Source organism: Azolla caroliniana, unplaced genomic scaffold (assembly GCF_043228905.1).
Source record: "Azolla caroliniana isolate FFs.n. ecotype wild unplaced genomic scaffold, voAzoCaro1.0.p SCAF_1, whole genome shotgun sequence".
NCBI lineage: Eukaryota > Viridiplantae > Streptophyta > Polypodiopsida > Salviniales > Salviniaceae > Azolla > Azolla caroliniana.
In genome coordinates this window covers 34,071,307-34,094,356 of record NW_028230436.1, presented here as the reverse complement: position 1 = coordinate 34,094,356, position 23,050 = coordinate 34,071,307, and the positions used below count along the sequence as shown (strand labels likewise).

The 23,050-nt window shown below is 37.9% G+C and overlaps 4 protein-coding genes across 4 annotated transcripts; 3 read left to right on the top strand and 1 right to left on the bottom strand.

Moving 5' to 3' along the window:
- The first annotated feature begins 1,731 nt into the window (after positions 1–1,731).
- Positions 1,732–3,761, top strand: LOC147870003 (peptide-N4-(N-acetyl-beta-glucosaminyl)asparagine amidase A-like). Its single transcript, XM_087335748.1, has one exon. It carries the CDS (start codon positions 1,793–1,795, stop codon positions 3,635–3,637), a length of 1,845 nt encoding a protein of 614 aa, XP_087191874.1. The 5' UTR covers positions 1,732–1,792; the 3' UTR covers positions 3,638–3,761.
- A 1,507-nt stretch (positions 3,762–5,268) lies between these two features.
- Positions 5,269–9,033, bottom strand: LOC147870002 (uncharacterized). Its single transcript, XM_087335735.1, has 6 exons — positions 8,883–9,033; positions 8,531–8,758; positions 7,739–7,785; positions 7,428–7,662; positions 5,903–6,131; positions 5,269–5,713 (listed from the first exon to the last, which is right to left on the bottom strand). The coding sequence occupies exons 1-6, from the start codon at positions 8,968–8,970 to the stop codon at positions 5,545–5,547; spliced, it is 996 nt and encodes a 331-aa protein (XP_087191861.1). The 5' UTR covers positions 8,971–9,033; the 3' UTR covers positions 5,269–5,544.
- Positions 9,034–10,331: 1,298 nt separating this feature from the next.
- Positions 10,332–13,624, top strand: LOC147870001 (uncharacterized). Its single transcript, XM_087335724.1, has 3 exons — positions 10,332–10,588; positions 11,116–11,189; positions 13,290–13,624. The coding sequence occupies exons 1-3, from the start codon at positions 10,367–10,369 to the stop codon at positions 13,351–13,353; spliced, it is 360 nt and encodes a 119-aa protein (XP_087191850.1). The 5' UTR covers positions 10,332–10,366; the 3' UTR covers positions 13,354–13,624.
- A 2,804-nt stretch (positions 13,625–16,428) lies between these two features.
- LOC147870000 (uncharacterized) lies at positions 16,429–22,737 on the top strand. Its single transcript, XM_087335851.1, has 13 exons — positions 16,429–16,532; positions 16,704–16,767; positions 17,641–17,702; positions 18,324–18,395; positions 19,282–19,360; positions 20,461–20,531; positions 20,695–20,796; positions 20,929–21,018; positions 21,109–21,183; positions 21,293–21,325; positions 21,402–21,488; positions 22,085–22,150; positions 22,228–22,737. Exons 2-13 carry the CDS (start codon positions 16,710–16,712, stop codon positions 22,396–22,398), a joined length of 966 nt encoding a protein of 321 aa, XP_087191977.1. The 5' UTR covers positions 16,429–16,532; positions 16,704–16,709; the 3' UTR covers positions 22,399–22,737.
- The last annotated feature ends 313 nt before the right edge of the window (positions 22,738–23,050 follow it).

Below are 23,050 nucleotides of genomic sequence, written 5' to 3'. Positions count from 1 at the left end.
GTTGTAAAGAAAATTAGGATTTGTATTGCCCATACTCATGCCATCTAGGATTGGTGATCACATAAAATGAATGTAATGAACTATACATGCAATGAACTATACATTTAATAAAAATTAGGTTGGCTTTTAGGTCGAACCAAATTAAGGTAAATTAGGCTTGATAAAATGTTTATAGCTTAAGAAACCATTATAGATGGATTAATTAGCTCAATGAGCTATAAATGTTATCAAAATCAGGTTGGCTTTCAGATTGAACCCAACAAGGGTAAATTGGGTTTGATAATAGCCTAGGAAAATGTTATTGATGGATTCGTTAGCACTGTCAGCAAAAAATGTTATCAAGATCAAGTTGGCTTTCATATTGAACCCAACAAGGGTAAATTGGGTTTGATAAAATGTTTATAGCCTACGAAACCGTTATTGATGGATTCATTAGCGCAATATGTGGGTCACTAAAGTATCTAATATTGAGGCCAACCAAAATGAAACCTCAAGTTTGAAGTTATTAAGCTTTTATCCCTTAAACGATATGTTTTTCGCAAAATATGCATATATTAGATGATTGTGTTAACTATATAAAGTAAAACATAATGATTTCCTCCCACCATTAAGTGTGCCACTAGACTCACTTTGAGCCCTAGACTATATCGACTTGCGACTCAACAATAAGGATTTGTGCTTGGATGATATATCCAACAAACAAATAGAAATACAACTCGTCTTATCATTACTTGAGTGATTGGTGATATATGCATGAGCTGTGTTTTGTGGAAGAGCACTTGTACTACTCCATCTTTTAACCTTAAAGGAGTTATTTGAGGGTGTTATGCTTTAGTCATGAGTGCAGACTCACTTCATTATTACGTGGGGATATCAGTATGCCATAAAATATGCAAGAAAGCTACTAACATAAATGTACAAGAGAATGACAATTTTATGTCAACCATATTTACCGGTAGATGGAAGTGTGGCCAACAAATGCATCAATAATTGGAAACTTTTTCCTGTGCGAGCACGAAAATTCTGGCAAATCTCCAGAACAACGATATAAATTATGGGATTGCTCCAATTTCCTATGATTCAGCTATAGTAAAAGAAAGTATGCATGGAATTTACGCCACTTACTAAGATAAGGAGTTTACATTTCTCGAGAACTTCCACATTCTCCACGCAAGAGGCAAGCTCTTCTTCATTAAAGGTGGTCACTAGATTTGCCTCCAAATGTTATGGGAACTAGTGTCATGCTCATTTCAAGTTTTCATGTTGGCCCTTTCAAGAGATTATCTCTTGAAGGGGTGGATGGATTTCTTCAAACTATAGTAGAGTATAGTTTTTGTTTTTTTGTTTGACATTTTACACTTACATAAGCTAGAGTAGTTTTGGTGACAACAAGGGGGCGATAGGGGAGAAGAGAGATAAGGGGGGGATGGGGGTACGTGGATCGAGCGGTGGATCCGATGCGGGAGGAGTAGTGTGTGTCAAAACAAAACAAAAAAACGCAACATGGAGAGGAATAGTGTAATGGGTGAGTGGAAAAAAATAAAACAAAGGGCACATTAGGTTAAAAAAAGAGGGGTGTGAAAAGTTCTTGGAGGGTGTGGGACGTGGGGTGGTGGCCATGAAAACAAGATCTTATTGAATGAAAGCATATGGACTCATACTCAATCCTTTGTTAACCCAAGGGGAGCACCTATATATATAAATACTAGAGCTAGTGTTCAAATCCCACTCCAACACTAACTCACCCTTTTAATCAAGCCCCCATCATCCTTCATAATATCCGTTATCACCAATGTGTGGGAGATGGGCACTCGTTTTACTCTTTGCCACCTTCTCACCCCTCCTCTTGGTGGTACCCAATGTGTGCTCGGCCGCCACCGCGTCCGATCTTCCCGACCCCGCCGCCCCCGGTTTCAAGCTCAACTACCCGCTTAAGGCCCGCGAGCTCGCCATCGGAGTCTCTAGCTCCGTCAACAACCGGCCCAATTTGGCCGGGATCCTCTCATCCCAACGCTCGGTCGCCCCCTTGTTCGAGGTGTCCCGTCCCATCGTGACCATATCCAAACGCCGCCGCCCCTTTCGCACGTGCCCGCTCATCACCGCCACATTCGGAGACACCGGCACCTCCGGCCCCGCGACCGCCACCTTCAACTCCGGGTGCGCTGGCCGTCCCTTCGACAAGGTGGTGCTCCGCTGGCGCGGTACTTCGTCCGGCCGCCAATTCGGACGAATCTCTACCCTCTGGCTCGACGGCGTTGAGCTCCTCCGGAGTGGCACCCCTGAATTCAGCCTCCAACGCGGCTGGTGGTCCCTCGAGAAGGATGTCACGCGATTCTCATCTCTATTCAAGGGTCAGCCCACTACTCGCAAGGTCACTCTCTCGCTCGGCAACGTGCTGGATGATGTCTACGATGGGGTTTACACAGTGGATGTGGAGCTGGATTTCTACTTCATCGGCACCAAGGTCAAACCGGCATCCCCAGATCCTACATTGGCTCCACCCCAGCTTGTCAAGCCCATCTCCCTCAATTCCCCCGAGGAAGGAGGGCTTTGGTTCCGCATCGGCGACCCCGACCCCACCACCGTGTCGAAGCGGCTCGTCGGAATCCCCAGAAATGCTTATCGAGCGGTTCTTGAGATTTGCGCGTCCTTCCATGGCGATGACGAATCATGGTTCACCAACCCCCCAAATGAGTATGCAGTGGCCAACAACTTGACTTTCGGCAATGGGCCGTTCCGCGAGATCGCTGCCTACATCGACGGGACCTTCGTGGGCTCAGTGTGGCCGTATCCCGTGATCTACGCCGGGGCTTTCAATCCTCTAGCATGGCGCCCCGTGCTGCCGATAGGGACCACGGTAGTACCCTCTTTCGACCTCGACATCACGCCTTTCCTTGCCACAATCCTCGACGGAAGGCCTCACGACTTCTCCATCTCCGTTGCCAATGCGCTCTCGAGTTGGCTCGTCAATGCCAACCTGCTTCTCTGGATTGACCCAACCTACACTAACATCGAAGCTTCTCTAAGGGCGTACAATGTGTCGGCATACACTCCGTCGAGTTCGGGGCAGTTCAAGGGGTTGAATGGTCAGTTCGACATTGCCGCATCACGCAGCTACTCGTTCTCCGGCACGGTCAAGTACTCGGCGGGTACAGTCGTCACATGTGTCTCCTCCTCCTTGGCCTTCAAGAGCAAGCTGACACTGGCCGACGATTACGGCTACCAGACGGCCGCTTTGGAGATCTCATCGGACTCGAAGGTGGTGGCAAGCAATGACAAGGCCATGACCACGACGTACGTCAAGACCACCAACTTCCCGTTGGTGATCACGTGCACGCAGGTGATCATTGTCGCCAACAACACGTATCTCACGTGCGACCTCGCGCACAACTTCAACACCGACGAGGTGGCCATCTTCCCGCGCGGCAACTTTGCGAGGAAGCTCAACAATGCGCAGAGCGCATCCGGCACCCTTAAGATCGATAATGAGGGCATTATCTTCGACGGGACCGGGTACGTGAACCAAACCTACGATTTCAAGAGCACCAACGATCGTTGCTACCAGCGTGCCATCTCGGCCGCTAATGGGGCAATCTTATCTGACACAACCACCCGCACCTGCAACACCTGCAGCTAGATTTAAAGAAACGCAATTTAGGCGATGGAGCTTAATAATGTTAGCATGTAGCGTTCCTCTGTATGCATGGGCCCCAATGTAATTTTTTTTAGTTATCTCTTTAACAAGGTTATGTTTTTGTGTGTGGGAAAACATGAAGAAACTTTGGTATACCTCTCTCTCTAATCTTCATTCAAGTCTTTGACAATATGGCATATACCACCATAAAAAATTGACCTACTTTCTCAAACCACAACCCCATCATACATCATAATACTTAAGAATCAAGATAATCAAACAAGGCCTCATTTTTCATACCTTAGGTTCACCATATGGCATAGATCCCAAACTTGCTCCCATTTGAAAACCCACTCGAAGAGGACAAGAAAATCCTAGTTGGCAATGCCCTACCAAATTATCGAACATCTAATATATTTGTGCATGGCATCCTAAAGAATTCACATAAAAAACATGTCTTATACTAAATGTGTGAACATTTGAAGTCATGGCTACAAGGCAACTAGTCTACTTACCATTACATTCCAAGTAAACAACATTTGCACAAACTCAAGGCCATCATTGTAGACACATGGTGAAGTCCTATATAAGCCAGACCGTCAACATCAACCAAGGCATAAATCCCATTAACATATGATAAGCATCTCTAGTGTGCACCATCCATAAGAATATTTAATGCAAGTACAACCTCATTAAGGGTTCACACAATGCAGTGAAACCTAACAATCGGCAACAGTTCGGTTTGAACCGAACCGAACCGCAAAACCGCGGTTTAACAACTTAACGGTTTCAACGATTTGGTTCGGTTCAAGTTTGGGTTTTTTTAACGGTTCAATTTCAACAGTCAAAAATCGCTGTTTAACGGTTTTTTATTTTTTATTTTTTATTTTATTTTTAAAAAATTTTAAAAGATGTAAAAATTGTTTTTAATCAATCTTTTCATTTTTAGACCTTATTGTCACATTTTTTAGGAACATCTTAAAAAATTTTAATCATGAAATATTAAAAATTTGACCTATGTTCAAAACCGAAACTGCAGTTTTTACAGTTTAATGGTTTTACGGTTTGAAAATGTTTAATGGTTCGGTTCCACGGTTTGGTTCAGGTTTCAAAAATTTTAAATGGTTTGGTTCCAAACCGATCAGTTTGGACCCTCTGGAACCGAACCATTGCCGATTGTTAGTGAAACCTTAACCTACTCATTGTTCCAATAACATGGTGTGGTGCCCAATAACCAAAGCAAAGCTTCTTCACCTTACGATAGTGAGTTCAGATTTAAATGACTAAGCTGCAGTTCCATTCCACTACAAGAGACCTTTAAATGACTACGAAGTATCAACATACTATATAATGAGATCTCAATCCTAGTTTCACAATGATATAGATGCCAAATCTTCTGTCTCCCAAATCTTTTGAAGAGGCTAAATCTTCTGACTCCCATAATATTTTCATGGATGTAGACGTTATTTGGGTGGCTGAGGCAGTTTTTACATTAAAAAAAGATTGATCCATGATCCCCACAAGAATTTCCAAAAAAATGGGTTTACTAACATATGTACAATACAAGTCCAACACATGATCCCCCATAAGAAATGGGTTTACTAACATATGTACACTACAACTCCAGCACAACCTTTACGAGAAAATTTATGCTTTTTGGCATAAAATTATATAAATACATAATATGACCTCAAGCATAATTTTCAACAAATGCTCACCAGCAATACATACAGGGAAACCTGATAAGTTTATAATTGCTACAGATCCCTCCCAAATATAGTCTCTTCATCTCTTGAGATTTTATACTGATTCTTCCCTAAGTTCCCAACGAATAAATTGCTTCATGGAAACAAAAATATAATAGCTCTGGAAAGATCTGAGAGGTGATCAAAGTAAGAAAAGTAACCCTGTCAGTTCATTCGTTTTGGTATAGTAATTTTCCCACCCGCAATGTCTACGAGTGATTTTAAATGATTCATAGCAGCTGATTCTTTCTGATCAAAGGCAAGTTGTTTCTCTATTAGTGTCCCACTCTTCTCTGATGCTTTCTTCTCTCTCCGTGCCCGTTCCCTCTCTAATCTGCAAAAGAATATGGGGTTACTCACAAATTAAAATAAGGATGAATTCATTTTTCCTTAAATGCTCTTAAATTTCTGTCCGCAAAGGTACTCTCCCCAGAAACACAATAGCAACTCCACGTTTTCCCATTTGAAACAAATAGAAAGAAACAATGTTACACTACATTTAAATACAATCCAAGAGACAAACCTCTGCTTGAAATCATCCCCTCCTCCCATAATATCTCGCTCCTTGAATATTTCAGGGCTATCCTCACGATTGCGAGCACCCTCTCGTCGAATAGCTTTCTTCTCAAGAAGCCTCTCCCTTCCTGTGGCTTTAGGAAGGAGCTCATCCATAAGATCTTCATTCTCTTTTCGAAACTTTTTCCGCTGGATTTTCTCTAGCTTCTTCATAAACTCCAACTCTTCCTCCTTATCTGCCATTCCACAGAGAATATAAGAAATTACTACAACCATGAACAATTATAGCCATTTTACAACAATGTGGAACAGCATAGTGCAACACTTTTCCAGCAATATTAAAAAGCTCCACATCATTAGCTCTTAACAACTATATCACTGGACTTCTTCACATGCAAGGTACATTACACATGCACATACAGAACTTGGAAGTCAAGGAAGATTTGATGCAAGGCATACATGGTACATTAAAAACAGCTACTTACCACGATTTGGATCAAACTTTTATGCCAAACATAAAAAGGGAAATACGAGAAACAAATTTTGAGAGGATACATATTCATATCCAAACGAAATCTACTGTCGTAGTATTCAGCTTTGAACAGCTAGTGCAAACATGGAACTGTTATGTACTACACAGTGCGTAGCATGAAATTATGAATAAGAGACATATGCCATATGCCATCAATGCTCAAGAGTAGTAGCCTGTACATAGAAGCAACTCATGGGTTCCAACAACCATATAAGCTAGGCATTGTATGATGCAATGGAAGCAATACATATCCAATTAAGAATTTACATCACAAAAACATTATAGTGGAGAATTTTGTATGCCAAAGTCTAGGATTCAGGCCTGGAAATCTTACACAAAGTGCATATTAAACTTTTGCCAACGATAGGCAACTGAATGTATTACTCCTTTTTTTATTGCTTCAGTTGTTTTGTTGGTATACTTTCAGTATTCCATTCTAAAACCCATTACATCCTACTTCAGATATTGTTTCATCAACTATTTCCATCTTTGATCTTCCTTGCTGCGATTTGAATCCAGGTCATACAGACTTTAAATAGGCTATGTGTGATCTCTAGTGCTCTCAATTAGAGTAATCTTGCATCTATGCAGAAAACTCATAGCAAAAGATATGACTGTAAACACTTGTCAATGATTACAGTGAAATCTATAAGTTTAAAGTTGACCAACTAACAACGATTACATTTGTGAATCTTGGACATTTGATTACAATACTTTCACAAGACCAAATTCAATTAGGAATATACTAAAATGTTTTGTAACAGTTTATATATTATTGTACTTTTCTGGTCAGGATGCAAACATGTTTCTTACTTTATAAAAGGCGCGCAAAAGCCATCCTCAATTAAGATTTAAATTCAATTTCACTATAAAAAAATGATATGATATTCAATCATCTTAAATCATTATATAATATAACTTATGAAAAAAAGGATTGTTTAGAAAATAAATATACAAATCTATTTCATGACTACAGTGAACCTTCGAAATAGAGACATACCAGCAGCATTTTCCACTTCATGTCTGATCTTCCATTTATGGTCTGTGCGTGCTGCATTGTCGATTCCACTGTATAATTTTGCAGAAAGCTTTCCTGAATTCCATGCTTCTATGAAGTCTAAGAAAATTCTTCTCGATTCATCTGCAGAAAGACTGGAGAAATATATCCCACATTCCTCCTTCAGCCATGTCGAAAACTCCTTATTCTTCTCAAAATAATCATCCTCTGTAAGTGTCTACATAGCAATATTAATGTTACCTTCTTGAGGATACAAACTAAAAAAATGGACATAATTCAGAATGAATACTAACTTGGCGAGTAAGCTTCCTTGTTGAACTTGTAGCCTCTTTCTTGTGTTCTAGTATATTAAAGGCAAAAACAAAGTTTGAACTCTCTTTCATTATCTCTAATATCTCTCTAGAACATCCACAAAAAAAAATCAATCTCTCTTTCTCTAGAGCTCAAACAAAGAAATCTTTGATATCTCTTCATTTGGAACAAAGTACGAACTATCTTTCTCTGGGATACAAACAAAACCATTTTCAATCTCTTTTCTCTATTTGTCAGAAACATGGAAAAAAATCAATCAACACCTCCCCGAGGGATATTGCTTGACCAAGCAGTTCATTTTGGCTTGCTCGACAGACCGAATGATACATTAGATAGTTGCATCAAATAGAAGACATCACCTGCATAGAAGGATTCATAGTATCATTGCCTAACGTCAAGCACAGTTCCCCATGGAGTTTAGTACAGAGGACACTAATGTCATCAGGCATCATCATATGAGGGTTCATGGGCTGAGAAACTCACATTCTATTTCTGCAATTACGCTTTTTCGTACATTATCATTCTATCCTCTCTGTTGCTTGTACCCATGGTTCCTATATCATTGTAATTTGGTCACAGCTTAGTGTCATAGGGCAGCTATATAACCAGTCATAATTTGATTTTGCTACATTTTACCAATTTACCACACATTCAATACGATTCCCGTGGATGTAATTGCACTCTTCTGAAGATGTTAATTTAACATGTATCTCTGTTCATATTTGAACTCCGAGGGAAATAATGAAACCTATCTCTCTGTGTAAAAAACCTACCTTTCAGGATCCGTTTAGCCTCTTTGAGCAACTTTCTCTTCTTCTTCTTTTCTTCTTCATCTGTATCACTTCTTTCCGAGTCTTCTTCAGTGCTATGATGCCTTCTTTTCTTCTTCTTCCTCTTCTCCTCGTTCCTTCTCTCTTTTCGCCTGCCATCATCGATCCTTTTCCCACTTCGCTCCTTCTCTTTCCGTCTCTCTTTTGACTTTCTTTTGTCGGATTCACTGTCTTCAATCGTTCAGAAGAAGAAACTCAGAGATGAACGAAGAATTAAAAAAAACCACGATCAAGAAGCGTCCGCCTAAAAAATCACTAATGTCGAAAACGAAGAAGAAGAAGAAGAAGATAGTACCTGAAGACTCAGAGTCCGAGTAACTAGAGCTTGACTCTGGTTCCCTCCTCTTCTTCTTCCTCTTTTGGAGCATACGATCTTCCACCATTTCTGTTTCGCCTGCTTCGTCTTGACGTGATGTTCTAGAAGCCCTAAGAAGAAAATACAGAGAGGCCATCGTGCCAGTCTCTAGATGTAAAAAGAAGTTTTCTTTATTTCCCCAAAATGCCCCCACTATTTCTTTGTTTGATTCCCCAAAATGCCCCTCCACTTCCCATTTCTAATTTTCTCCACGTCTCCTCTGCCCACTAACCTTCTTATCATTTATTTACGTTGTATGTTGGAACAACATGTGCAGGTCATGTGCAGGTCAAGTCAAGTCAAATCATCAATTCTTCTTCTTGACTACATCGGCTCCCGCTCTAGCCAAAGGGCATTCGGGAAGATCCTAATAACCACTCAGTTGTACCTATCGAGAACTAATCTTACTTCGACCTTGCCAATCAAGATACACAAGGTTGAAAACTTCCGGAATATGTTGGCATGGTTTATCTATTGTAGCTTGCCTTTGTGATGCACATTACCAATTGCATTTGAATCTAAGAAATTGGAGTGTAGCCTTAGATGCAAACGTTGGCTAGTGATTGCAACATTTTATGTCATGTTTCATGCACTTTAAAAGAGCCATACGTTTAGTGCATTGTGTGACTTCTCACATCAAATTTGAGAATCGCACTCTTTGAGATTTAAGTGACTAAGCGACGAGATTTGAAAACGATGGGAAGCTTTCAATAGATACCTTCATGGGTTTGATTTTCCTATGTGTTGCCCTCAACGTGATATGAAAACGTGACAAAAGAACCCAGTCTCTATCTCTATGTGTATTTTTTCTCTTCCTTCTCTCCCTCTCGTTGTCTCTCAAACAGGCGAGAGTAAAGATCAACTGACATATTAACATTGCATACCACAAAATCATAAAACACCAATACATATATTACTCCCCTTTGATGCCTCTTCTTCTCATTATATATACTTCTCCTCCTTTGATCATCTTCTAGTACAAAAAGAAACAAGTTAACATAAGGCAACCCTTGTACACTCGTTGCACGCGTCTCCTAGGATACACATAATTTTTAGCGAGAAGAGCACCACGTAGCAACCCTCAACACAAAGAGCCATTTCTTTCAACCAAACAACATGCTTTTAATTCTTATCGTAAGAGCATGTGCACGATTATTGTTTCACTGGGGAAGAGTACAAAGCATGTACTACTAGAGTCCACACTACATGTAACTTATCGAGTTAGACGTCTGAAATGCCAACAAAGAGTTATTTTCGGGAAATCTGGAGTCTTTTTTGTTTTTAAAACCTAAAGGTTTCTGCTTCCTTCTCATTCATCATAAATGAATGACTGAATAATATATGTACTATACATACAGTGTATATAGTGTTTTGTAAACCCTCTTTCAAACCTAAAGCTTTGTGTTTTTTGGTTCCTTCGGGCGATGGCGCATCATCCCCTACAGAGATTTGGTTCGAGATGGCTATGGCTCCGCGCTTCCTGGAAGCAACAGCAGAAGAGGCCTTTCTCTTCTTCCATGGTTCCCCCTCCCCCTCAACCTCCTCCTATTGTCTCGGAGCTTCCCTCCGCCATCGAAGCTAGACCCCCTGCTCCTTTGCCATGGGCATTAGGTCTGTTCCAACTTATGGCTGTTCCTAAACGCAAGGTATTTCTCCATCTCTTCATCCACACACGAAGAAGTAGAATTTGTAAATGTGTGTGTGTGTGTGCGTGCGTATTCCCGTGTTTTTATGTCTGGAAATTGAATTATTTTTTTGGCCCTTTATATATGCCCTATACATTCTGTTTTTGTTAGCAATTAACTGAATTTTTACGTATGAACTTTGTGAATTTTATGTGTGGTTTGAATGCACTCCAAGATCGTGGCATATCATGAATTTTACGTTTTATTTGGATGGGATGGGTTTGGAATATAGTGAAACTTGTCTTATGCTTTAGTATATTAGATTGGAATGGAATGGAACGAGGTAGAGTTTTTTTTACTTTGCATTTGGTTCAAATCAAATCAAACTTTATGTTTAGTTGGAATGGAGGGGAATGCCATTTTGTTTTATGCATTGTTTTTTTGTTGGAATGGAGGGGAACTTCATGGTTTACGATTTTTGTGTTTGGCTGGATTATCATGAAACTGTATATTTAAACATGTTTGACTGGAATGGAGTGGAATCTCAGGTTAGTCGCTCGAAGAAGGGAATTCGTAATGGCCCAAAGGCTCTCAAGCCTCAACCTGTCATCATCCGGTGCAAGTAAGATTACCTAAAACTGTATGTATTCCTCTTAGATATATATGAAATTAAAATGCAAATTAGTGGTAAGGTTTAACATTGAGGCAAAAAAGGCATGGCCTGTGCAATAAATGGATGTACTGGTTGATCTATTGTTTTCATAAACAATGGTCTATGGCTTATCAAATCTAGTATAACAATGTTCTTGAAACACATTCACTATGAACTGCATAATATGAAGGTTATAGCTGCTTTATCAAAATAAATTCTCGGTGGTTGCTCCTTGCAATACTGTCTTCAAGAATCTTCTCAACTAGAACACTTCATGACCATCTATATTGATTAATGGTGACCAAGGGTGATGCCCCATTTTGATTGGGAGATGTCAAGGTCTCAGGAGGGGAATATAAAACACAGAAGCATCTATATTAATTGGTGGGGCCAAAAGCTATGCACTCTATTCAATGAAAAGATGTCAAGGTTTTAAGAGACAGACATAGAACACATCTTGAATCTTCATGGAAGATGATATGCAATGAGATTTGTACAGCCCAAAATTTTGAATGACCCTAATCATCAAGAATTCAACGTTTTAGTGCTTGACTACTTAATCATCAATCTAAGACAGATGCACATTGTTGTGGAAAGCTTTTTCCAAGCTTCCAAGTCTTTGTGTCGTCAGACTCTTTTGGTTATTGGAGAGCTGAAGCAAGGATGAGCCAGCTGCAATGGAGAGAGACCAATTGGTGTAAAAAATTTATCAAAAACTAGTTTGGATTGCGAAGAAAATGAATATAAATGTGAGATAACGTGGCAAGGTACAATGTCCTTTAACCTAGTAATGCTCCACATAAAGATCCGGCAACCAAGAGGTTGAAAATATATCGCAGTTCAAGCCAACATATGAGGCTGCACCATAGAGAGACATAATGGCCTTTGACCTAGTAATGCTCCACATAAAGATCCTGCAGCCAAGAGGTTGAAAATATATCGCAATTCAAGAGCCAACATATGAAGCTGCACCACAGAGAGGCGCAATGGCCTTTAACCTAGTAATGCTCCACAAAGATCCTACAGCCAAGAGGTTGAAAATATATCGTAATTCAAGATCCAATATATGAAGCTGCACCGTAAAGAGGCACAATGGCCTAACCTAGTAATGCTCGACATAATGATCCTGCAACCAAGAGATTGAAAATGTATTGCAATTCACGGACCAACGGATGAAGCTACATCATAGAGAGGCAGAGGCTGAAATCAGACACAAAGGTTCAGACCTACTAATTGAGTGAGACTGCGCAAGCAAATATCCTTCACTTCTAAGGATAAGTTCTTTGCTCCCATCATTACCTAAATCATGGGGTAGGTACCCATGCCCCAAATGGTCACAAGATGCCTTGGAACACACTTAGAGATGGTCCATCTTGTTATTTTTACTCTTCTTTATTTACAACTTTGAACTGCCCATTAGTTGAGCCATTTCTAGATGTTTAGAACTATTTTGAGCCATTTATTTGTTACTATTTCTGTTTTTTCGAGGGAGACGGCTGCTGTTCCATCCCAGTTGGTAAGTGAGATAGAATAAAATAGATCTGTGGAATGGACTGAGCAAAGAGACAGAAAGCATGTGTTTGGACACAGTTCTGGCATGTACAGATGTCATGAGAGTAGCTGTGTGCAAGCTCTTATGTAGTGTTGGGGGTGTGCAAACATGCTAGAAAGGTAAATATGGAGGTTGAGGTTCAGCTGTGAGAAAACGTACTAGTGCTGTCTGAACACAATAATTCCTAAATCTAGTTGCAGGTATATATGTATCTCTGAAGATATTGAGGCCGTCTATGTGGAATTCTGGCATTTATTATCTCTCTCCCCCCTTCCAACTCTTTCAAATGCAATCATTCATAGGTTGTGTGCACACATATACACATAACATTGAAACCCAAGATATTCTTATCCGTAAGGATATCTGCTTTCTGATCTGGGATCCCAACATTTATATGAATTTTAACTTTAATAAAGAATCTCTTCATTAGTTCAATACGTAGTGATTCTATGTCTTTGAAGTTATTCATTCATTGATTCAAAATGAAGCAAGTTAATGTATTTGTATACCTTTTTTAGGTGTTGTGGTCGGGTGAGGCTTCCCCATTTTTTCTGTTGCCCTGGTGAAAGGAATCAAAGTTGAACAAAGCATACCAAGTAAAATCAAAAAGCGAAACGTGCCAAAGTAGCTTGATTTTGGTTTCTTAATCAACAAAAAAATTTTAAGCATGGTTCAAGTCATTGGCTTTCTACAAGGGTGTATTTAGAATAGTTTGGTGTCCATTTATCCAAACTGGAAGAATAGAAACTATGTAGCTCTCTCGAGCAAACTTCTGGTGAAAATAACCAAATCTAACTTTTTAAACAATTGTGCAATATTTGTTCTTTGAAAGCAATTACCCTCCTTGCTCTCCTTTTCGGAGGCTTTCATAAACAAAAGAAATGGTTGAATCATCTTTGAAGTTTTTCCCTTTTATTGTCATTCGGTTAGCTAAAACTTTGAAAGGTCTCAATGATGTCGACATACTTCCTTATAAACATGTTTTATATTGTTCGTAAGTCTCGACCTACCATATGAGAATTTGATACTTGGGAGCATAATTGACATATACATTTATCTTTATGATCAAAATCATTGCAGGGTTTTTGGAATAAGATAATCATGAATTAGGTAGTTAATAGAAGCTCCAATGTTTCTCAAGCAACCCATTTTGATGGTTCGATAAAGAGAGCTAAAAATAATGCTTATTGATGAAAGGCACAACTGAAGGTTTTGAAGCAAGAATGGTAGTCTTTGTTTAGTCTATTGTTGCATGGAAACAAAAGATTGAAAATAATTATATTGTTAAGATAATGTCTTTTATCTTGAATTTGAGGCATTGGATTTACGTTTCAAACTCGACTTTTTAGAACAATGAATGAGTGACAGGTATCAAAAACAGGAGTAACCAAATTTTTCTTCGGAGTTGTAGCATTAACTTAGGTTGTGTAAGGAATGAAAAAGAAAAACACAAGCAACTTAAAGACAGGAAGGAAGAAAAATTATGACCAACATATGTATATATTGCAAGAGAAATTACTTAAATATGTTTAAAATCTTTTTGGATTTCAAGAAGTATGCTTGCTTACTTTAAATTGACCTATACATGTTTGGTGATCCAAAGAGATTACCAATACACGCATAATAATAAGAAAACTTGTAAGCAATAAAAGGCACATAAGGTTGAGTCTAACTTATGATCCCAATCTAGTATGTAGCCAAATACTGCTTGGAAATCTAAACTTGTTCCGGTTGACATTTCGAGTGATATTAGGGATTGATTTGTTAGATGGACTACTAATTGAGTTTTAGTTAGTGATTTGATAATAGAATGTTTTGAAAAAGAGTCCCGTCATTGATAGTATAATTAAGCTTTTGGTTTTAAAAAGAAAGAAGAAGCAATAAAAGTGAAGGCAAGTTTGGATTTGCATGCATGTACAACGATTAGAGAGTTGAGAAAGATATCGTAATTAGTAAAACACTCACTTCCTAATAAATGTAAGACTATCTTGGCGATGCTTTTGCTATATGTAGATGATGTAGTGCTTTTTGCAAATACTTTAGGCGAGCGCAAAAGCTCATGAAGGCATCGGAAAAAATTTGCATGCATACAAAATTAAGTGTTAATAGCTCTAAAACAAAGATTATGCTTGTGAAGAGCCAAAAAAGAGATAAGTCATGCATTATGTACAATAATGAGCCACTTGAATGTGTGGAAAGCTTCAAATATAGTGACCTTGAAGTTCCTTCAAATCATAGATGGAATGGTTGTGCTAAATGTTGCTTAGAGGCGGGAAAGCAAGCATATTATGCATTTGAGAACACATGCAATTGTGGAGATATTAAGTGTTGGGTCCTCAACAAATACATTTTTGACACTTTGGTGACACCGATGCTTCTCTATGGGGTGGAAGTATGGGGTGGTAGCATCCCTAAATCTACTTGGAAATAGTTTGAAAATGTCCAAAAACATTTTCTTATAAAGTTTCTACAAGTTAAGAAACAAACGCCATATATCCTCCTCCTTGAGACGGGTTCACTTCCCATTGAGATCTTGGCCATGGAAAGGGTTGTTGAATACATGCTTAAGGTTCAAAAAAGTCCCTCCATCAACTTCATACAATCGCATGGGAAGCAAGCAAAAAGATCCAAAAGACGCATAAAAACAATTTTTTGTGTTCTGGTTGAATGCAATATATGAAATTTTGGTTTGGTAGATGGGATGCAACACATTTGCTTCATGATGCATCACTAGATTCCTCTGTAAATGAGGCCTTTTTGCAACACCAATGTATCATGTCATGGGGAAAATGTGGAGGCTCACGTTTCATACATTATACTACACATGTTGCACCTAACTACAAAACCATATTCTTCGCGGGACAAGGAAACCGTACACATCGATACATGTTAGAGCCCATTCCATTGGCTTCTATTCAAACCATTGCTTCTATGCGACTTAACTCACATGCATTGCGATGTGAGACGGGGCGTTGGGGCACAATTGATGAGAGTGGTCGACTATGCACACTTTGCCATAAACAAGTTCTAGAGTCTGAGTATCACGCTATGATACAATGCTTTGCCTTTGATCATATTCGACCATGCTTTCCACACATTTTCGATCAAGCCTAATCATTGCACAAATTTCTCTCACAACCACAATGTGCACTCTTGATTGCAACATTCATTGGTAAAGTTCCTGAACATCGAGAGTCACTACTCACTTTCACACATATCACGTGAAATGTAAATTTTTTGGTCTCATAGGTCATATTTGACCTCCGAAGACGATAATATAATCTTTCTCTCTCTCTCTCTCTCTCTCTCTCCCACACATAAAATGAATGACGATCGGTCTTTCTTGGGTATTAAAATGATATCTCTTGGCTCAATTGTCTGTCTCTCTCTAACTCCACTAACACAAACACACATATGTATTGTATATGTCGGTATATAAGTAGTTTGTTAAGGACTAAATATAATGTATTGTGTGTATTGAATGTGTGAAGAAGAAAGAAGGCACAACAAAGGGTATGGTATGGTATGTATAGATAAAAGGCCAAATTTTCATCTGAAGGGTAGGCGGTGCAATTTGTAGAACCTTTTCTTTTTATTTATCTACACGCCTCATGCCCTCTCTCCCTCGCGTCTATGTATGTATGTATGTTTGTAACATTGTACATACATACATACATTTCTTTGTCAGTCTACTCTCACGTTTCCCCTGCTGATCGATCGAGACTCTGCTGCAGGACTCGCGGGATTCGCTGCCAACATTCGTATTGATTTTTTGCCTGCTACTTTTTCTCCTTTTTTCCGTGGCTCAATTCTGATGATGATTAATTGGAGCTGTTGCTGTTTTTCTTCTCTCTTTCTTCTGTTTGCTTTTCCCTTTTGATTCGTTTTAATTCTCATTATGACTGTGATGTTATTTCTTCCTTCTTTAGCAGATTTCCATGGCTACTCAGACAGGAATAGCTAGCACCAAAGTCATCATTCTTGTTCTTGGCGCTGGTAAATTGCTTATAAACTTCATGCGACCCTTTTTTATCTTTCTTTCTTTAGTTAACAGTAGCCATCTTTCTGATTAATCAAATTTTGAAGCTTGTTTCTTCTAGATATTTAGAGAAGAAAATTCACAAAATTTTAAGTTTCTTTATTCTACAGATTCATGAATTTCATAAATATATTGAAGCTTTTTTCCTTCAGAATCGATAATGAAAGCACAAAAAATAAATTTCTTTGTTCAGAGTTCATAAAGAAATTCACAACATTTTGAAGCTTTCTCCTTTCAAATTTAAATAAATAAATTCAAAATTTAACCACCGTCCAATTTCAAAAATGAAAAGGAGATTCTCCTTTGTTAGTCAATAATTACATAAATGAAATGTTTCTCATGAAAGAAGAGTGGAGCTCATTTCAATAAAAGATGTTTTTATACGTTATATGCAACTGTGGCTACGTATTGAAGATATATATATATATATATATATATATATATATATATATATTGTGTGTGTGTGTGTGTGTGTATCGTTGCTCATCTCTCAAAAATTGTTTTAGATTTTATGTTAACATGGTCATGGTTTGCTTTTAATCAGCGTTTAGAAATGATGAAAGGTGCCATGAAATATTTGTTTGACTCTCTAAATTTCAATGTTTCTATTTCTTTTCCAATTTGTAGTATGTTTTTTCTCATCAGGAGCATATAGGACACAGTAATATTTGATTCATATTTCTGTTTTTCATTCTAATTTTGAGTCTTTTGTCCTCAATTTGCTTAATTGATGTCTAACACATTCAAAGCATTCTCATCAGTTGTGGATTGTGGCATTTATCTTCACTTCTCTTTGGGCCAGTATTCTCAAGAACATTTGTTTTGTGCAGGAATGACTGGACACATGGTCCTCGGGAAAGCTACACTGTCAGATACTATCACAAATATACAGGTGCATTTTTAATGCTTCATTGCTTTCAAAGTTCTCTATATATTATGTAAAAGTTAGTAGTTTTAGTACTCCGAAAGGGAGAGAAACAAAATTGTTAGGAAAGTTGAACCCTTCATGAGAAAAGTGATCTTAACAAATCATTAAATAGATGAAAACGTTTTTACTTATCTTGGCATGTGCCTATATGTGCCAATTAATTAGGCGTGTGAAACAATATGTATATTTTTGTGGATGAAATTCGACGCTTAGACATCTTCTTCTCAGCGACATTTATATTTATATTGAAAGGGGTGGCTGCTAGCTTAGGTGATACTTACAAATATTGTTTGGTTAATTTCTAGTAGTATTGTGGTTCTATGAAGACATTAGCCCAATGCTTAAAAACACTCCTGTGCGATCTTGTGTCTAGGTGCCATTTCGTTGTCATAATATAAAAAAGGAATATTACGAAGCCTGGGAGTCTTATCGTACTTCTATCTCATAGAATGTTTTGCTTCTGTTATTTACAACAGGATGCTTCACTAACAATAAACACCCTGTAAACCATCTTATGCATATAAACAATTAATAATGAAAATATGGATTATGAGCTTATTTTAGTCTTGCCATTAACATGTGCAGGAGTATTTATTCAAAGGTAAAAAAGGTGATTCAGGAGGTCAGGATTCTGAGAATGATGCTATTCAGGCTCAGGTCTGTTTATTTTCCTAGTTTTTCATATTTTCAGTTAAATTTTGCAAGGGGGAGAGTTGTTATCTGTAACAGTTAAAATGTCAAAATAGCACTTTTCTGAGTATGCCAGTTATGTAAAAAAAATAGAATAATGAAAAAATAGAAAAACTACATGTATTGGTACAGGCTTAATCTATCATCAAAAAATGGAAAATGAATAAAATAATGTTAAAACAACAATATATTATAGGAGACAAAACAAATTTCACAATGGGAATGTGAAGAAAGAGACCTTCTAAAAAAGTGATATGAGAGAGTCTAGTGAACGTATCGTTGGATGCTTGAGAAATTATATGGGATTTTAGTAAGGTAGTTGTTAATGTTAGAGAAATTATTAAAATGCGATCCATCCATGTCTTGTAAGGACATTCTTAACTCTCATTGTTCATAATAACATATTATGTTATTCAATATAGAAAAGTAGAATGGCTATTAGACGACGTTTTATGATTCCATGCTTTCAATATAAATCAGGAAGGTCACAGACCCATACAGAGTGATATTACATTTCAAATAACTTTTTTTGTGAGAGCATTACTTGTTATTGATGGGTAGATATGGCCATGATAACATTTGCGACACTCCAGCCTTCTGTGAACCATTAGCCTAGATATAATATGATGGATATCCGTGTCTTTTTTAAAATCTAATGACATTTGTCCTTCTCTAGCTATTGGTGAGTGGTCATGATGTATTTGCATGCATACCTGATGGCATTTAGCAGATGTTTAATATAGGAGTTCCTTGCTATAAAAGTGTACATCTGGTGATTGCTGTTGTTCAGTAGCAAAGTGCATTGTCTTCCTTGGTAAAATTTGGATAATATATTTTGTCTTTTGAATAATAGATTGTGCGCCTAGCTCAAGAAGTTCGACAATTATATGGTGGAAGACAAATCACAGTTGTGAATGCATCAGGCCAAAACAGTACGCTACTCTAACTCATTCACTTGATATATTCTTTTATTTATTCAAAGATGAAATGGCAATGAACATGACAATGAAGACCTTGATTCTGCTAGATGATGGTGACATCAATTAAATGTGGAAAGTGACCCAAAGAACATACAAGATATTCTCTCCATTTTTATAACAGAGATGGGGATATAAATTGTAGTTGATATCTAATCTTCATTTTTATAACAGACTTTCAACCCCTCAAAACAAGCTGAAACTCTGACCCCAAAAATAGATGTAATTGTTCGCATATATTATGTGAATATACAGGGAAGGGAGCCCAAACTCAATTTTCCATTTGTATTTTTCTGTCAGAAAAATTCTGGCTACAATGTCTGACTGTCCCTACTATTTCCATGCATATCTGAGGCCTGCGTTCTTATTCTCCACTTAATTACCACTCACTATGTTTATCAATGTCCGAGCTTCCATTTTTCTCTTTTAGCCCAGCGTGACAGCCCAAACTTTCATCCTTGAAACTCTCGTTCTAGCTTCCTGCCAAACTATCAGTTTATAATGTGCGGTGGATGTGTTTGCCAATGAACTGGAACTCAACACCTTTGCTAACAATGAACTCATTCCTCTGGTCCTGCACTAAAAATGAACACCATTTAAATTGTCGAGTAGCTCAGAAAGGGTATAAGTTATTGTCGAAATATACTAGCAAATTTGCTGTGGTCTTGTAAATTAGATTTTTCCTAAGATTTCACTTGGATTTTATAAATTGTGCTCTTTGAAACATTATGTATCACGTCATTTATATTTGCGAATCAATCTGCATCTAAACTAACCAGAGCAAGGTGCTAATGGGGAGAACATGGAAGTGTCCTGAAATCTAAGTTTAAGCATTATCTTTGGAATATTATCTAATTGCATACTGGATTTTATAAATTGTGCTCTTTGAAACATTATGTATCACATCATTTATATTTGCAAATCAATCTGCATCTAAACTAACCAGAGCAAGGTGCTAATGGGGAGAACATGGAAGTGTCCTGAAATCAAGTTTAAGCATTATCTTCGGAATATTATCTAATTGCATACTGAAATTAAAATGATCAAACTTGCAGACAATCTTGGGTCATATATCATCCCAATAGCAGTCTTGGGTGCAGTTGGATATGGCTATATGTGGTGGAAGGTAATATGAATAGGACGATCAAGATTATGGTAATACCTCAGCATAGTAATGAATGAGATGATTCATTGAAACGAGAAACAAGTCTTTCATTCATCTCTATAGATGTATATAAAATTTGGTTTTTGTTGAAGAGAGCACTAACTATTTTGCATCAATATGTCAGGGATGGTCTTTTTCTGACATTATGTATGTCACGAAGCAGAATATGGCCAATGCAGTTTCTAGTTTCAACAAACAACTAGAAAATGTCTCTACAGCACTTGCTGTGAGTTTCTAGATACACTGTACATGGCAAGAGTGCAGTTTATATTCTACTAAAATGATTGTTGCTGAAATGGTTGCACCATTCATTTACAATAATAGTATGCATTGTACTGAAATCACCGTGATTCTGCAGGCTGCAAAAAAACAACTAACTCAACGCATGGAAAAGCTGAATGACAAAATGGATGAACAGAAAGAAATAACTGGTGCTATACGCTTTGAAGTATGGGTTCTAACATGCTCTGTATAATGAGAGGCCATAATATGTCATTTGATGTGTAAATTAATTATTGTGTTTGGTGTGATATTGAAGGTTGGTGAAGTACGTGAAAATCTGGCTCAAATGGGACTTGATATTGAGGGTGTGCAACGCCTTGTTGAGGGTCTGGTTTGTATGCTAACTATGATTAATAATCTATTTGAGATTCCAAGTGAATGTTTTGATTGAACTGCAATCTGATTTCCACATCAATTATCATGGGGATCTATCTACACAGGGAACCAAGATTGAGAAAATCGAAGGAAAACAAGTAAGCTCAGAGCTTTGTGGTCTTTTATTTGATAAAAAGGCAATAAGATGGGGCTAATCTTGATGTTTACTTGCAGGATCTTACCAATGCTGGAGTTGTATATTTGTGCCACTTTGTCCAAGGTCTTGCTGTGACTGGCCCTCAAAAGCCAGAGCTTCTGCAGGTAGGAGTTCTTTGTACATTCAGCCTCACAAAGCCAACATATTTAAAACAGAAAAATGTTGTTGAAGTAGAAATACGTCCCGAGTTGCTGGTGTTACTGGTCTAGGGATTGTTGAAGTTAAAATTTCAAAACAATTTATCTCTCAACAGGCAAACAGCATTGAGGAAAATAGGCAGGGACACTACTTGATCTTGACCATAGTTGTATACGGGTATGTGTGGAAGGATAGATTACAGGTATTCAAGGATTAGTCATATATAAGTTCTGCAAGAGGCCATAGGCTAGAAGGTAGTAACATAAAAAGGTGAATATATTGAAGAAGCAAAAGTTGCTTTTTGTTATGACAAAATGGTATCCCCTTTGACGGTTATTTATTTTTAGTGAAATTACCATACGAACAATGCAATTATATTGCCCATGTTATGCACGAGCTCTGGAATCAATAATTTCATTGTCGCATGCTTAAGTGATATCAGGTTTTGAGGGGCTTTCAGACCCAGTAAAAGAGTGAGTTTAATAAAATACATTGAAAAAATTGGTGAAGAGAATTAAAACAAAAATTGATCAAATTAAAGCTATGTATTTCTTTGCTGCAGTCTTTTGCAGGGAAAGCAAGATTGGAGCGATCACCATCATCTGGAATGGGACTTGGTGGTTTGAAGGTATATAAAACAGATGCTTGGGTATGTATCGTGTACTGAGTGATAGTGACTGATGTAAAGGAATATGTGTACCACAGGAATTGCAATATCTCAAAGATGCCTTGCAGTCTGATGAGACACCTACCAAAAGTGGTGATATAGAGGTTTTATCGACAACATCTGAGGTCACCTCTGACAGTGTAACTCCGGCTGGAGCCGTGCATAGGACTAGAAGTCGCATGGCCCAAACAATTGTGATGTCAGAGTAAAAAAATATTCCAATTTTTGAAAAGAATTCTTGGAAATCAGAAGAATGCCATAGACAATTTCTCACTTAATGATGGCTCAGTTGCTGTTTGATGGCAACCTGCAGAGTTGAACTTCCGACATGCAGCTTATGATGGTCGTCCATTCTTGCCTGCAGATATGTTTATAAGGAAGACCACTGTTGAGATGGAATTAGCTTTAATGTATTGTTAAGACACCACTAGAAAATTTTCATGTGGTCGTATTTTTTTTTTTCATGCAAATTTATGCACAGAATCTGCCAATCTTGATGTGTATATGACATGTTGCAATAAATAAATCATTGTCATTCAATTCTCTCATGTGACAAAACTGATGCACCAAAGAGGTGTTTACCATATTTGATGTATCCAGTATCATATCTCTTACTATGATAAAATCTATTGCATGTTTATACATTTCAGTATAGTATCTTATGCCCTTTGCAATGAGAGGTCTGTTCTGAATTAGCTATGAAGGACAGATTAAATAAAAGAAAAATAGGAAACCACGGTTTGTTGTGGCAGATCATGGTCATTGTTCAGGTGCCAAAATGAATTTGAAATGTCTCATTTTCAATGAAATGCAAAGCACCTTTTAAGCCCTTGCAATGAAACTCGGTTTGTTGTGGCAGAT